The 16,830-nt window shown below is 42.8% G+C and overlaps 2 protein-coding genes across 2 annotated transcripts; both read left to right on the top strand.

Moving 5' to 3' along the window:
• The first annotated feature begins 811 nt into the window (after positions 1-811).
• Positions 812-7,680, top strand: LOC112571200. The gene is made up of 5 exons (XM_025250027.1): positions 812-1,373; positions 4,833-4,926; positions 5,295-5,419; positions 5,716-5,907; positions 6,286-7,680. Exons 1-5 carry the CDS (start codon positions 1,307-1,309, stop codon positions 7,644-7,646), a joined length of 1,839 nt encoding a protein of 612 aa, XP_025105812.1. The 5' UTR covers positions 812-1,306; the 3' UTR covers positions 7,647-7,680.
• A 4,532-nt stretch (positions 7,681-12,212) lies between these two features.
• Positions 12,213-16,110, top strand: LOC112571350 (serine/threonine-protein kinase 38-like). The gene is made up of 5 exons (XM_025250299.1): positions 12,213-13,027; positions 13,510-13,662; positions 14,026-14,243; positions 14,960-15,103; positions 15,579-16,110. The coding sequence occupies exons 1-5, from the start codon at positions 12,314-12,316 to the stop codon at positions 15,727-15,729; spliced, it is 1,380 nt and encodes a 459-aa protein (XP_025106084.1). The 5' UTR covers positions 12,213-12,313; the 3' UTR covers positions 15,730-16,110.
• The last annotated feature ends 720 nt before the right edge of the window (positions 16,111-16,830 follow it).

Raw genomic sequence — 16,830 nt, 5'->3', positions numbered from 1 at the left:
CTGCGACCTTTAGAGTCGGTGAACCACTTATATTGACACTTCCCACTATGGCCACTTATAAATGGGAATCTTCACCTTTTACTTACAATTATCGACAACACACGGTGAAAATATGGTCAAGAAAAACTGGAGGTAATACACGTGTCTACCCGACTGGTTTCATAGGTACAAACTTTTGTTAAAAGTAATTATCCAGTCTTGCGATGCTTTGTTTGTGGGAATTCTTTTAAGATGCTTGCCTCGTCAAACAAAGTTTGGTTATTTTGCGATTTTGTTTGTTTGTGTGTGTTGTTTGTTTGTTTGTTTGTTTGGTGGAATACCACAATAATGACGGAGCCCAATTCATGCAGGACCGTTAAGAATGCCAAAAGGAAGGTCGGAGAAATTTCTATTCATTCTTGTGTTTTTAGAGATCTTTGCGCATTCTTAGCCGTTTACAAATCCGCGAGTTTTCCTTGTTTTATTATCTCTCCAGAGTTTTACGCTAACTGATTATTGTCCATGAGTTCATCTTTCTGGTTCTTGCTACATTTTCATATACATTTGACCCTTATTTCAAAGCTTGTTATGGACGGGAAGGAGCAATACATGCCTTTAATTAAAATCCTTTTTATTGTGAGCCCTTATGAGTGAAAAATGATGCTTTGTAGAGGAAACTTTCGAAGAGGTTTAAGTTCGAAATTACAGTTATCGCGGAGGCTAGTCATACAGGCATCCTTCATTCTATTGAACAGACAGACGAACAGGACGGTGCCAGCGTTCATCTGGCCACACATAGGTGCGTTCGTCAGTTGAAACATTACTGCGGGAACACAGTCTGGTCGATAGACACCTGAGAATGCATGATAGTGTTCTGAAGTGTGGGTTACAACCGCTTTTCTCCCGATGATCAGTTTGCAGACGTGGCACCATTGTCTTGGAGCAGTGGTAGGTCAGGGTTCACGGCGAGGCATGACGGGCGAGCGAGCGAGACTGCGGAAGTGTGCGCGTGTCGTCGGCAGAAATCGTTACCCACCCTGGAAACGCTCGGCGAAAGTCACATGAGTAAATCGAAAACAGGGCGTGGACCCATTCGCTCACGTTTACATCTGACGAAGGTGGCGCCCCATTGCTCGCGACGACTGGTGCCATGCCAAGCGCCCCGGAGGTTGTTGAGGAGCAGGACGCAGTGAGGTCTGGGGGCAAATGACAGGGTGCAGGACCACCAAGAAGCACTGAGCATCTGCCTTGGGTGGACGAAGGGAAACTTTGCAGCTGTCGACATCTACATGCGGGAGGGACGTGCGGGGCAAGCCGTCGATGAAACATGACGACGACAGGTACAACCGGCTATCTACTCCAGGCCTCCACCCTTTGGCTCGTTTTTGCTGCAGGTGAGAAACATGCACAGGTGTACGACTCCCTCACATATGTACTTCTCTAATAATCTGTGTGTCTGTTCCTATTTCTCTTTCTCTCTGCCTTTTTGTTTGTTTGTTTGTTTGTTTGTTTGTTGTTTTTGTTGGGTTTTTTTTTTTTGCCAGTACAAAAAACTTCATCAAGACCACAACAAATAAAAATCACATCACTTCAAAATATGAGACGGTTTCAAAGCCTCTCATAAATTTGTTACAGGTTACCCAAGGTATGATTTTAATACATTAATCGATTCAACGCTTTAGAATTAGTCTAAATACCCCCACTACAAACAAACAAATAAACAAAAATGAGAAGAAACAATATTTACCTTTATGCGCCAATGACGTCACCACGAAGAACCCGTATGTTTGAATACTTTTTAAACATGGCATGCTGGTTTGTCATGTTGTCAAGGTTTTCTGTTCTCAATCAAGTTGTATTTTCAAGTTCATTAGGAACAACGTGGCTTAAATCCATCTTCGCCCTTCTCTGGGAGCACATAACCTCGTTTAGTTTTAATTATTAGAATTTCAACAAAAACTTTTTCATCGGGACACTTTGAGCACAGTGGATCAAAATAACTCACCAAAAAGATATTTCACAGTAAAGTACAGCTGACAGTACAGTTCACTAAGCAAAATACAATATGTAAAGAGCTAACTGAACAAAATATGTGGAAACTTAATTAGAGTTCACAGTTTTTATTGTTATGTTATGTGACAATACTGTGTGTTACTGCAGGAAACCAACTAAACTAGTATTACACAGCTACGTGTCCGTGGTTTAATCTGTAGTCTATATTTCTAATAATAAAAATAAATCTTTTCTAAGACTTACTATCATTGTCAAACAACATTCCTTGTCAGTCGGCATGCTTTTCCTGTCCCGTCTACCCGCTTCCCTTACAGGTGCACGAACGCATATACATACTTATGAATTCACACACACACACATGAATCTTAAAATGCACGCACGTGTGAGCACACATAGACACTCTCTCTCTCACAGACACATGAACCTTTATATGCACACACGCGCGCACGCACGAGCACACGCACATGCACACACTTTCTCTTTAATACTCACACATACATACGAACACAAGCGCGCACACACACACTCGTGAACTTTAAAATAGACACAAACGCGCACGAGCGAGCACTCTCACATACACACAGCTGTCTCTCTCCTGCACAGGCACACGCACGCACACACGAACGCGGTGCAAGCACACATACACGACTAAAGTAAGAAACGTAAGCACCGAGTTTCGGTTTGTCTTTTATAAATAGGAAATAGTGAAGCCAGGTCCAAACAAGCTCCAACCACATCCACAGGTAGGCCCTCTCAGTCTAGCACTCAGAACACCTTAGGTAAGTCTGTTTCTTCCTCCTCTCCCTCTCTCCCCTCTTCTGGTTTGTCTGCTCTGTATTCCCCTTCAGGTGGGGAAGCTGATAGTCTAGTAGTGAGCTCAAAGGCATCCGAAACTGGTGAGTGTGCGGGGGCAGAAACATCTCACTCCTCTTGAGTCAGGACCATAAGACCACAAAACCTTTATCTTTATACCATGTTTCACAACATCCAGCAGATCCTACCCACACATCAGCAGACTAGAAATTGTTGTACAATTCTGCAAGAAAAGGAAATATAATAAAAAAATCCCTCCATTTTTGCTATTTTTATGGTAACTTGGTAGAAGCCACATCCTGCACATTGTTATGCACCGTGCTGTGTGTTGTGTCCAGGAGTACGTGGCTACAATGTGATTAGTGGTTACAATGGGCTGCCATAGCCAGGAAACTATAGAATTGAAAACTTTTCTCTTGGGTTCAGGCTTTGACTCATTGGACGACGAAAATCGTCTCACGTTTGACATGCAGAACCAATTGCACTCACGAGAATTCGCTTCGATCTCTGTGTTGTGTTTTTTCCGCACTTTAAATGTTCTACGATGCTCGACACATTTCTGAAGATCCATGTCACATAAAAATCAACAAACATCGGATCTCATGTCCTCACGTAGCAAGGTACCCGCACAAAGCTCAAACTTGACTATCGATAGCACCCCGATGACGTCATGGAGTCAGCACCCAGAGCCGTTATGGCTGCAGGTAACGTTCGTTACGACATTCCGGTAGGTGGCGCCGTGCTACAACAGGCAGGTGTGTCAGACACCTGGGCGTCACCGTTCATCTGACAGCAAGATGGTGGACCGCTATGACATAAGGCACGCTGTTGGCATTTAGCTTGCAAAGGTTCCTGCCGAGTCGACGAGCAGGGTGGATGGGGAGGGGGCTGAGCGGAAGTGTTGGGTGGGGGGAGGCGGATGAGAAATCGGTGGCAAGAGCGGCAGGTGGCAGACATTTCTACCCGTCTCGTGCTTCGATCGAATGAAGAAACAGTGTGCCAGAGAGAAGAGAATGCTTTAAAGGCAAGAAAAAAGTGGAAGTGGAGTCAAAGTCTTATCCTCTCTTCTCTTTTCTCGTTTTCTTTTTCTCTTCCTTTTCTTCTTCTCTTCCTCCTCAATTTTCTTCCTGCTATCTCTTCTCCTTTCTCCTTCCTCTTTTCTTCATTCTGTCTTTCTTTCTGCTGCTAATTTTTTTGTTCTTCTGCATCCTTCTCTTTACTCTTTCAATTCCGTTTCTTCCTCAGTTTTGTTTTTCTTATTTTACTCTTTTTTCGTATTTTTCTTTCTCCTTTTTTCATCTTTTATTTTTTGTCGATTTTTCTCGCTTTCTCTTTCCACTCACTCTTGTCTCATTTTTTCCTTCCTACTTTCCCTTACCTATTTTATCTTTGTATCCTCTCGTCTTAGTGTCTTAGTCATACTCCTCTATACTCCTCCCTTTTTCTCATGCCCTCTAGGCTTCTAACCATATGGAGGAAGCCATAGAGGTCTCAGTTCATTCCAAATCGGTTGTACATGGCAGCGCACTTGTCTTACATTGTTCTGCTACATTACTTTATCATTTATACTTGAAATATACTTTATATTTTATTTATTTTTACGCTTTTATAACGCCACTTACAGTGAAACTAGTTAAAAACCTGTTCTTGTATATACACAGATGTGGACAGAAAGATGGACATACACCAGCATCTTTATTATCATGTATTCATTCACAATACAACTACAGTATGAAAAAAAAACCACACACACACACACAGGAGGGGAACTGACAAACTAATGATAAAGAGAAAATTGGTTTTTATAAAATTATTTTTAAGAAAAAAATTGAAGGTGTATAAGCCTCACGAGCGAAAAATGTCCTTTCTTTTGTCATTTGAAAGCAACTACTTCAACAACAAACACAGCAATAGAATATCAATATAAAATTATTGTCTACAGATTATAGACTATCAAACTCCTGTCTATAGAGTATCCTCGTGTAACTAATTTTTACTTTTTTTGTCTTTTTGAACGCAAACAACAGTTGACAGCCAGTGTAACGGGAAAACACTGGAGATGGCGGCCACCATGGACTTCCAGGCACTGCAGTCGCCAAACCACCCGCGGAACTACCCAAAGCAAGCAGCTTTCTAGTTTTTGAGCCTTTTGGAATATGTTGGTGGGATTAAGAAAAAATGTGGTCGCTGTTTTCAGTTCTATAGGCTGTGTATGTGTATGATCTGCACATGAGTGTAAACATCTGAGCTATGTAAATGTGTTTGTTTATGTTTTTGCGTCTGCATCCATGGGTACTTATATGAATAACGCATCTAGGATTTTTTAAAACAAAATTTTTGTAACGAGAACAAAAGAAACCTACTTATAAGTACATTTACTTTTCCCAGATAGAGAATGATAAAATGGCCATGTGTTAAAAGGGAATGGCGGGGAGGATGAAAGCCCATATTGTAGTCAAGATGGCGTCTGTATGTCTGTCTTCATCTAGCAACGCGCGCTGCTCCTGGCTTCTGGTTGCCCCTAGCGACGAGTATAGGATCAAGCTGCATACCTATGTTCTCGACTTGGAATGGTTCCCCAGCTGCGCCTACGACAACATCTCCATCTACGACGGTATGTAAAAGACCTCCGCCTTTTCCCTAGACATCTGCAGTGTAAAATCTTATTCTCTCTGTTTTAGTGTCTTGACTCTTGTCGCATACATTATTTCCCCCATTCATTTTGTCCTTTTGTCTGAGGTGGACTAGCAACAACCCTGAGCGTTCAAAAATATGACAATATCAAAGAATAATGAAAATAAAATAAAATGAGTTTACAAAATTAGCACAGCATCAACACGCACTGTCTGATGAACAACTGTTATTGTTTCTTGTTGGTGCTACATCATAATTTTTGTCTGAACTTTGCAGGATACAACGAGAGCAGTCAGCTTCTTGTGACCTTCTGTGCCAACTTCCACATCATCGCCAGCACCCAGCGCTACATGTATGTCGTGTTCGTGTCGGATAAATCCAGTTCGGGTGCTGGCTTCGACTTGAGATATAATGCCCAGCTCATCAATCCACCATCCACCCTAGTCTTGACTACAACCACCACCGAGGGTATTTATTTTTAATTTTTAATTTATTTATACACTCACTGTGACCAAGAAGTCCGCACTTCGCTCTCAACCCCACTCTCAAAGCTATCTTGGCTTTTTTCAGATTCGCTCGAGGAAGACCAGAGAAATTAAAAAAAATTGTTATTGGTAAACACAGACGAAGTTATGCATCTTCGGTACTCCTAGGAATATTTTGAAACCCAGTTGAGTGTGTCAATATTATAAAATCCGGTACTTCTCATCCCAGAAAGTTTTTTTAATACATGTATTTTCTTTTTTGTCATTTCTTATGAGAGTGTTGTATGCGTGCATGCAAATTTAGTTTTAATAGACACCCATGTCATCTTTCTTTGCCTGTAATGAATACTTCTCATGGCAGATACAACAGCAGCAAACAAGGGCGACTCAGGCCGAGTAAACACCTGGATCTTGATAGGAAGCATCGTCGGCGGCATCTGCGTTATCGTCATCATTGGCATTGTGTGCGGTCGATGCATGTCCTCCCGGCGCACCAGGCACCACAGGCGCCCTCCTCCCTACCGAGCAGCAGCCTTCTATCACAGCCATTCACCCCTGGAGGCGCGTCCATCTTCGGCAGAGGATGGTCCTCCTGCCATGCCCGCCTCTGTGCACATGGTCCAGAACAACAATGCTGTCTTCATGGTGTCAGGAACGACCCCTGGTCAGACTCTAACCCCTTCACACTTTGCATCGATGACGAGTGGCGTAGCCAACCTGGCCTTCTCCGGAAGCACAGAATATATGGCAATGAACCCAACACAAGGATACCTGGGCCCACCGATTGGAGTTCCTCCCCCATCTTACACAGAGACGATGCTCATGACCCATCCTCCAGTTATTCCCCCATCTCCTAGTCGATCTTACGCCGGAATGCATCCGAATGTTTCTCCCACTCCTTCTCTCGGGTTGTCGGTCCCTGGATCCTTGGGAGTCCCGTCTGGCAGACCTTTGAACTCCAGTTCAGCATTTACTGTCTTGCCTAACATGTCGACTCCGAACATAATTATCCACACTAACGGGGCTCAGATGCATCCTCATATGGACGCAAACCTGAACGGTCACGTGGCATGCCTTCATTCAGGACAACTCTTGCCACCTCCTCTCAGCGAGGACTACACCACACACAACAGTAGCGGCACTTGTCTTCATCCTCCCATTCCTCAAAGCGTTGTAGCCGCCAACCCATATACTTTTCCTCCTTCCGAAAATCCTCTGATCACGCGCTACTTTCCCTCCGCTGCATCGACGTCGATGGGGTCCGTGCCCTATAACTACGCCCCTCAAGGCGGAGCGATTTCTGGTCTTTTCCCACCAGTTGTTTGTCAAGAGCTCCAGACCACACCAGCCGAAAACCAACTTTCCCAGCCCTTGGTGTCTTCTTCTGGCGACTTGGAGACTAATCCGGAGTCCTACAGCACTGTGGAAGAGATCCATCAAAATCTTGATTCGACGATGCAAGTAGCTATGGAAACAGAAAGGCCCTTGACGACGAGTTGCGCTTTTTCTGTACAACATAATGAACAGTCCAGTGAGCATCGGCCCTTTGCAGACCAAAGGGCCCGGAGGAAGCATGTAACCTCAGTAACGTACAAACTGTCCTGGGCTCTATCAGCAGTGAAAGTGCCCAGTGCTCTGCCCCTCCCATCCTTCCGGTGGATCCCAGTCTCTGTCTTCAGTCCCTCAGAGCACCAGATGACAGATTCCTTGGTCCACAGGTAGAGGGTCACGCACCGGTGTTCGTGGTTGATGGTTATCGGCCTGGCGACTACAATCCAGGTCTTGATGTTCGCCTCCCTCGCGATGTCGACGACATGGGCGCGTGCCAGTCTCACCATAGCATCGAAGCTGAGATGCAAGGATACGGCGAGGCCTACCAGAGCTCCACCTTCTGGCAGAACGCACGTGCTGCGGGCGCCAGCGGGGGATCGAGACCTGCACCGACATCGCACTTCCGTGCTAACCCTGAAACAGGGTCATCTAATCCTTCTCCTACGACTCTAGCAGCCCTGGAGGAGGATGGTGAGCAGGGCCCGGATGAGGACGAGCTGGACTTTCCAGATCCACCCGAGTTCTTGCTCCGGCCTTGCCTTCTGGAGCCCGAGACCGGGATTCCTTGCGTCAGACCCGTTCAGCCACTGCCGACCTCCATCGGCGTCCTGTACGCTCTTTCCACGGCGCCATCGGGGACCCCAAGCATCTATCATCATCATCATCAGTCACCTGCCTACCTGGAAAACTACCAGGAAAACCCAACAGTTCCATTTGACGATGGGGACGACGAAGGCCACACGTTGGCTGCTCCACTAGCTGGCACGAATGTGGATGATGACCTCGGCGAATCAGAAGCCAGGGAAGAAGAAGAATTGACCCAAACGACAGAAGACCACAGCGAGCCAGTAAACAATGAAGTGGACAGCGACCTTTCACCTCCATCACCGTCTGGTCCTACAGAGTCGCCACAAGAAGACTGTTTGGAGCCTGTTGATTAGGCAAAACAGCGAACTGGACACTCCACCGGAAAGTACACATACTTCCAGTTGCTTTTAACTGTCAATATTGTTCAGTATCGTGATTATATTGGGTTCGATTTTACTGCCATCGTAGATTTAAAGGTTTTTGTTTGTTTGGATACTGCCGATATTGGAATTCCTATATTCTTGATAAAAAAAAATAATAAATCACGCATAAGAAGGTAGATAACGCTGGGTTGAGACAGATTCATATTTTCATGTTGCTATTAGAGATTTTAGCTTTTTTTCCATCGTGCCAATCTCGAGATTAAGCACGCACACACACACACACACACACACACACACACACACACACACACACACACACACACACACACACACACACACACACACACACACACACACACACACACACACACACACACACACACACACACACACACACACGCACTATTATCATTCAGTGTTATTCTGTGCTAACAGTTCAAATGTATTCACCCCAATGTCTTTGTGATTTATGGTTGCTAAATGAGTCACATGACTCCATATTTAACATCAGCGCTAAGTGTCACGATAAATGTTTCGATGTTACATCACAAAACGATTTCTACGTTACACTGTCCAGAACTCCAAGGGACGACATTGTCGACATTTTGAACGGCTCTGATGGTTGTAATAATCCAATAGTTTTCAAATACAACGATGTTATGTATTTTAAAATGCACAACAGGTTTCTTTATAGGGTTGCTGTTGCTTATTACTGTTTATATTTATTTTAGGCTTTATCTGGAAAAAACCGCAACAAATATTCTTTATTGTTTTAGTTACCTTGTAAATGCTTTATTGATGTTAATGTTGCTTCAAGCGCCAACTGTGAACTGTGAGTGTTTTCTCACAATCGTCTATATTTACCTGTCAACAGCACCTTTATTGTCATCATTTCTAACAATTGTTGCTTTAATGGACATTAAGGTTTCATATTTTTGGTAAGAGTTTTTCGCTTGTATTTTATCTCGTGAACTTCCTGTGATCTTTACAAATGTTGATCGGAACATTTTGAAAACAAGTGGAATCTTCTCATTTTAGGAACAATTTTTGAAATTGTGTTGCCAGACCTACTGCAAGGAATGACATACTATATACAGCCTCACTGCAAGAAGAAAAGGGCTATAGTCCTACTGACATGTGCAGAACAAAGTTCAAACAAGAAACGAAGAATTATAGAGCTCGGTAAAAGAATAAGTATTTAAGGGCTGCTTCAAGGAACAAAGTACTATAGTGGTACTTCAAGGAACTAACTGTGAAGGACATCAACAAGAAGATCTGATAAATGAATACGATGGATTGTGATACTGATGTTTTCAAATAGGAATTGCTGATTGTCACTTCTAACCAGAACTCCATCGTCTACGATGATCCCAGTTCTGGCACATCGTCCAGGTCGACGGAAGACGCCGTGTTACAGATACAGGGGATGTGCTGTTCATTGAAGTAGGAGTTCTTTCCCCCCAAATTTCTGGTGCCTTTATCATTTCGAGAACAGCCTTCAGCGAATTCTGTCGACAGCTGAAATGTTTCTACTTTCGAAAGCCACCACTTGATGTTGACTTGGGACATTGCAAAGTTCCCAGAGTCTTGGGAACAAAGGTCATGCTACCTCCAGAAACTGTCTATTCAATAGACTGGACCGAGTAGTCTAGGCTTCTGGAACTTATCTGGCGGTCTTTGTGAAGAACAGCCTGAAAAAAAGTGTCAACCGTGAAATAGTCGTTGAATACGACAGTGATAGATGGAAGGGTTAAATCACCGTGTGATGACATGTCGAGGAAATTGATAAAAGTGAAAAAAGGCTTCCTGCATGTGCGAAACGCTTTTGTGCTTTACTTTCTTTCTATTTGTTTCTTTCTATCATTTCTTTTTTCTTTCTTCCATTTTTCTTTAAATTTCTTGTTTTTCTTCCTATTTTCCTTCTTCTTTTTCTTCCACTTTTCTTTCTTTCTACGGCTCATATTATCCTTACACATTCACATTCCAGATTTCATGGCCAATGGAATACATTTTAAGTCCTTTCCCGATAACTTTGTCTTATCCAGCCCCATTACAAATAAACTTCACCTTGTTTTTGCTGTAGTGTAATTTCATTTTAAAAAATGTATTCTTATATTTAATATTCTTATACATAATATTGACAACCGTTGATGTGATACAGCCACTTAGTATTTATTTATTTCCTGAAAACATTCTTGTGTCAGAATGTAGACGAAAGTGCCTATTGATTTTACCTGTCGGATTTTTCACCTAATCAACGTGCCTGTGGAAGTTTACATTATTGATGACACTGATGACCCGCTCCTTGTATCAAAGTCTGACTCACGTGCAGACAGGTCGGGGGCTTCCACACCTGTTCGATTCTTGGGTGTGTCCCGCACGCTTGATTTTCTGAAATTTGTGCCTGACTTCATGCTTTAAGCTTTAAAATTACATTACTTATGAAATACCTTCCCTCGTTGTCATGTTTTTGCGGGTTCGGGGAGTATAGTCACGTGCTGGAGCAGAATATATTTCTGACCATTGTTAAATTAGGATATAAACCCAGTTCGTATATATGTATATGACTCAAAAATTAGATACAAACAACACGAGTGATTGTTCCTGTATTCTCTTGCAGTCTTTGAAGCTGGCGCTGCAACAATATTATTGCCAGACTCGTAAAAGATAAAAAAATGAAATATTAGCAAAATTGTGATCAATCCCTTTTTGGATTTGCTGCGTCCTGCGTACATATCCGACATGTTCTCTTCAGGCCTTTTGTTGTACATACGTGTATATATTCACTATATCCACTCTTGTCCCTATTTTGTCTATTGTCACGTGATACTAAGACCGGTTGTAAGAAACGCGCATTAATTAACTTTGGTGATATTTCAACGCACAAAATGGCGTTTTGCCCCCAGCGCATTTCTTTATGGGGTGCGTCCGCTTGTTGACTTGTTCTTAAGACGTATACGCACGTTAACCATATATTTAAGAGTTTACTTATCTATACTTCATACATGTTTGCTACAAATTTCTAATGTTTGTGTGATGCATGTTTTTACCTCTTGCCAAACATCGTTTCGTCTTGTGCTGCATCTACAAGGAACAAACACTGTGTAACTCTGATGTTTGTAGCAATAAACAAAAATTCACCCATCACTTATGGTTCTTGTTATTTGTAAGTGATTATCCCCGTTTGGATTATTTACATGTTTGTGGTTGTGATGGATTATCTTTATTAGGTCCATAGATGTTAGCTAATAAAAGGTAGCCTCTCATAAATTCTATTACCACCATAATCTAATTTCCATTTCCATCTTTACAAACGTTTTTAATTTCAAATTCAAAAATATTTTTAAATAGAATCCCAACACCTGGAAATATTGTAGGAGGCAAAGTAATATGTGTAACCATGATATGCCTTTCTTGCTTGGCATCATAGTGTGTATCATGTAAAAAAAAAATTGAATAGAATTTTGTTTTGTTTGTTCGTTTGTTTGTTTTGCCTAATTTAATTAAATATATCTGTCAGTTTTTGCCAGTTACCCAGTCCCTGGCAGTTGAATGAACACATTTTTTTGGTGTTATGTGTCATTGTGTCATAGTCATGGTGCTTCCTCTTCCTGGGGATGGCTGCGCATGCGCATGCCACATCAATACAGGAGAAGCATTATTACGACAAAGTCGACAAGATATTGACGTCGTGTGTTACGTCAGATTACAGAGTTTGACGCAGCACTCAGCTTGTCCAATTCCGCCCGTCATCTGTGACGTAGTATTACAGAAATATGACGAAGCACTCAACATGTCCGACTTCGCACCCCGTCAAGAAGTAAAATGTCTTTAAGAGCAGATAAGAGAGCTCAGAGATTTTAGCACATGTTCCTCAGCAGGCTCTTACACGGGAAGTCTGGGAATGCCAAAAACCAAGAAGATAAGATCCACGCGAAACTGGAGAGCCCGCCTGTTCCTATACGACACCGAGACAAGGTAGGCAGAGCACGCAGGCAGACGGCTGAGGACCTGGAATATATCGGCACTCTGGCGACCAGCAACTTCAGTGAGGTCGTCCTCACTCGAGACATGGAAACGGGGACGGTGATAGTTGCCAAGGCCTACAACCGAAGCTTCTGGCGCTCCGAATATCTGTTTAAAACCGAACTGCGCGTGCTGGAGATAGTGCAGGGTCGCTTCATCACGGAGTTCCTAGGTTACCTGGAAGACATTAAGGAAAATTTCATCTTTTTCCGCTACTACCCCAACAGAGACCTCGCCATGGTCGCCGGCGAAGCGTTTTCGGAGATGCAGACCAAGTTCTATGCGGCGGAGATGTTTTTGGCGGTAGATACCCTGCATGCCAGAGGCTTCATGCATCGAGAGATCCGACTGTCCAACTTTCTGATCGACAATGTGGGTCACATCAGGCTGTGTGACTTCGGATTGTCTTACCAGTTTCGCAAAGACGAAGAGAAGGGTGACAACCTGACGAGGGTGAAGAGCCCCGTGTTCGATAACAACCCGGAGGACACAACTCACAGCCCTAACAGCATCACGTTTCAGGCAGAGAGCATTGTTTCGTACAGTGCGCCTGAGGCAAGATCACCGGATAGGTTTGCACCCAGCTAGCTTAAGGTCAAGTTTACATCATGCAGTCTGTAGGGCTTAGCTCTAATTAATCATTATTAAAATATATCGTGAGTGGGGAAAGGTATTGATAAAAAAGCGCAAAGAGTAAACAAACATTTCTTTTGTACTGCAATGTTGCTTTGTACAAAGTTGACCTAAAGAAAGGCTTGGAGGGAAGAGGATAACAATCAGGTCTATATACAAACAAACAAACAAACAAACAAACAAACAAGCAGTTCCACGGTTAATTCCCTACCAGAACAGGTCTAAACATTCTTATAAACGTGTACAGAACCTTTATAAAAAGGCTCAAGAAACATTTTTCTCATCAAACTTGATGCTATATGCTTAAATTTTGTACTCTATCCTTAATTTGTTTCGCGTAATCTGTATTGTGCAAACATATTTGAGAACAGAAGAACGATAAAGTATGCTAGAGTACATTGCAGATGGTGAGTGTCGTGCTGCCTAAGCAGCGTTTCCAAAGAAACGTCGGCTACTCTTATCTCTGTGATTATTGGTCCCTTGGTGTTGTCTTCTATCGGATGCTGTTTAACCGTCTGCCTTTCTTTGCTGACTCTAAAGGGTGCACCTATGAGAAGGTAAAGTCTTGTGTTCTTTTTTATTTTTAGGGGAATGGGTGTTTAGAGAGGTAAGGGTCTCTCCGTAGAAACTTTGTTGCACATTGAAGGTAAACATTCTTCACTCAGATAAACATATCCATTGTCAATATAGGCATTACAGTCAATAGACTACTCTTTTAAAACATGAAATATTAGAAGAAGAGTAAGAATAAGAATAATCACATTTGTGTAGCGTCTTTCTCCAGAACAACTCAAAATAATAAGTGCATGCGATGTGGAGATGGCCAGTTTCTTATGGTTGTGCTGATAAATAATATGCTGTCCACACCCTGTGTACAGTCGTCTGTAATGTGGAAATATACAATTATATACGCTGTCCAGGTCTTACAGTTCAGGAAGACCTTGGCATTTCCTCTGATGAGCGACATCTCCGTGGCAGCCATGGCACTCATCGATGAGTTGCTGAGGAAAGAGAGTCAGCGACTGGGTAGAAAAGGTCTGAAGGAAGTAAAAACTCATGCCTTCTTTGTGGATCTGCAGTGGGACAGACTCGGTACAGGTGCTGTCTCTGTGCCTGTGACTGACGAGCAGGTGTACAGGTGCGTTGAGCAGGTACACGAGTAGGTTGATGCAGGCAGGTTGACTAAGTGTATAACTATACAGCGTACGGGAGTGCTAAGGTGAGTATAGGTGAGTTTAGCAGATGTAAGCCATATAAAGGTGCGTACTTTCTGGACCTGAGAGTTGGGGTGGCGGCGGGGTGGAGAAGGAGGAAGAAAAGATTCTTGATGTATAAATTTCCTTAATCCGAGCTCGTACGCTATGGACCGAAGAAGAGGAGAAACTGTACAGCATGGATGAGCATCGATATGCGGAGCTGTTTGTGTACATGTTTTGTGTACAAAATTGAAAGCACGAGTTCGCCCTCTTTCTGCGCATAGTAATGTTTGTAGGCATGTATCTCGAGAACGTATGGGGTATATTTATCTAAGTCTGGGAAAGTACTAAGCTTAAGACAATCATTGGAAAGAATTGCTCCCCCCACTATCTATTCCTTTAGAATAATAAGACGCTAAAAGCTCAAATCGCGAGTTTCTATGTTTGAGACGGTATGCATGCACGCGAGTTAGTTAAAAAAAAAATTCAGTGCTTGTGATGGTTTGTTCCTTTTTATGTTTGGTAAAGGGTGTCGGGGTGCGTGTTCTTGTGCTATGCCAGTGATCTGATCACGAATGGCAGTAAGTGTAGTCAGAAGGCGCTAACAAACAGGGAATCCGGTGAGTGTCGAGGTTTCACTTTCCTGCTGTACCTCCAGGTACTACAAATCATATCGTCCGCCTGAGCCCTCCACCGTCCTGGACATCTCTGATATAGGCTCGGATGTGGACGGGGTCAGCCCGAGTGACTCACAAATCCCAACGATCGTTGTTGATGACTTGGCCTGCGATCAAGAATTCAGGTAATATTGACCGGGGGCAAACCTCTTCCGCCCTGTCGCGATCACCATCACATCATCGTAATCATCATCATCATCGAGAGAGAGAGAATATTGGTGAATAGCAACTAAGCGACAAACTGCCAACCCTGTAAACATGCCACATGCAGAAAGAACAGCATGCCCGAATTGAGATCGGAACCCAGGACAGCCAGCCCTCACGGTATTAGTGACAGGCTCTGACCGTTTCGCCTCCGGAGAAATTATGTAGAGAATATAATGCGATGTCTATATATATATGTGTGTGTGTGTGCCCTTGAAAATGAGTGAGTTTAAAGTAGCCCTTTTCCCGTTTTGTTTTTTAATTTTTAGGTCGTTGTTAAAGTGCGTTGTCGTGTGGCAGAAAGATGTTTGAAAAGCGGCGTACGTCGTTTCATCGAGTGGTCTAGTTTTCAAAAATTAAAAAAAAATCTTCTTTGCTTTTCTGGTCGGTGTTCAGTCATTCGTCCAGCAGGTCCAGCAGGAAGTCCTCCTTGCTAACCGAAAGGCATAGCTCCCACCCAGATGTTGAGAACTTCGAGGAGCACAAACCATCATTTTTCCAGCGTTTTTTCCCATGTATTGTAGCGTCGTCCAACAAGACTGGATAACTGGCTTCAACATACCCGTGCCCGAGGACGTCCTTCGGCGAGAACTACCCTTCAACACCTCAGTTTGAAATGCGGGTCTTCTCTGTGTCCTCGTGTTTCGTGAAGTTTAGAATACTTTTTATTCGGTTGTCTTCGATAAGCCCCATCATTAACCTTTTCTTTCCATCCCGCTTCGTGCGTTCTGCTCATCGATCAATGTTCATCTTTGAAAATATATTCTTTTGAAAAGAAGCCTGAATACAATGTAATTATTGAAATACTGTTTGAATATCGAGCAATTACATACTAAACATTCTCCAACAACTATTTATTTGATCATAACTGACAAAAACAAATGTTCAATCAATTCTTGTCGTTCTCTTCGTTTCTTTAATCTCTGAAATGAAACAGGAGAGTGGTGTGACTTGAGTGAGAAAAATTACTTTGGCTTCTGATCTGTAGCCAGAAAAACAAACGTCATAGTCATGGTGAGATTTCAGATTAATTTCTATTCTACTTTGCAGTAGTTAAGCCTAATTTGGTCCCGTGTTACTTGTGAGGAGAATGATTTGAAAAGAAATTAGAATTGCTCTTCTCTCCACCCACACCATATCCCTCTCTTTTCCCTATTCTATTTCCTGTCATCTTCCTATATATGACGAGTGCACACACCGATATTGTATAATCACGAACTTGTATGACTGGACTGCTGGCAGACGATTTTTGTCCAGTTAACTCGTAAAACAAGGCATGAGACTACAAAGCTTTCGGTTTATTCTTTGTTGAGGCTCGCCGAGACTAACAGCGTATAACTTCCCAAGAGACTAAGCGTTGGTCTTGGCAGACAGCAATCCACCTAAACACGTCCAGGGCATAATCCTAATATCGTTCTTGTTTCGCACTTCAATGATAAATTACGAGATAAGTCAATTATTATTAGCTAAACAGCTATAACTTTATAACAATAAAAATGGAATACTTGTAACGAACTTTTTTTTTTGCGTCTAATTGTCCGAAATTTTACGGTAAATAATTAGCATCGTACCGATTATCAAGGGAGGCAACTGCAGTCGAAAGTAGTCTTTACACTATGCCTGCAAAATATTTAGAGAAATGCAGATG

Source organism: Pomacea canaliculata, linkage group LG8 (genome assembly GCF_003073045.1).
Source record: "Pomacea canaliculata isolate SZHN2017 linkage group LG8, ASM307304v1, whole genome shotgun sequence".
Lineage (NCBI taxonomy): Eukaryota > Metazoa > Mollusca > Gastropoda > Architaenioglossa > Ampullariidae > Pomacea > Pomacea canaliculata.
Note: the sequence above shows the minus strand (reverse complement) of the source record. Positions and strands in the feature narration are given on the sequence as shown.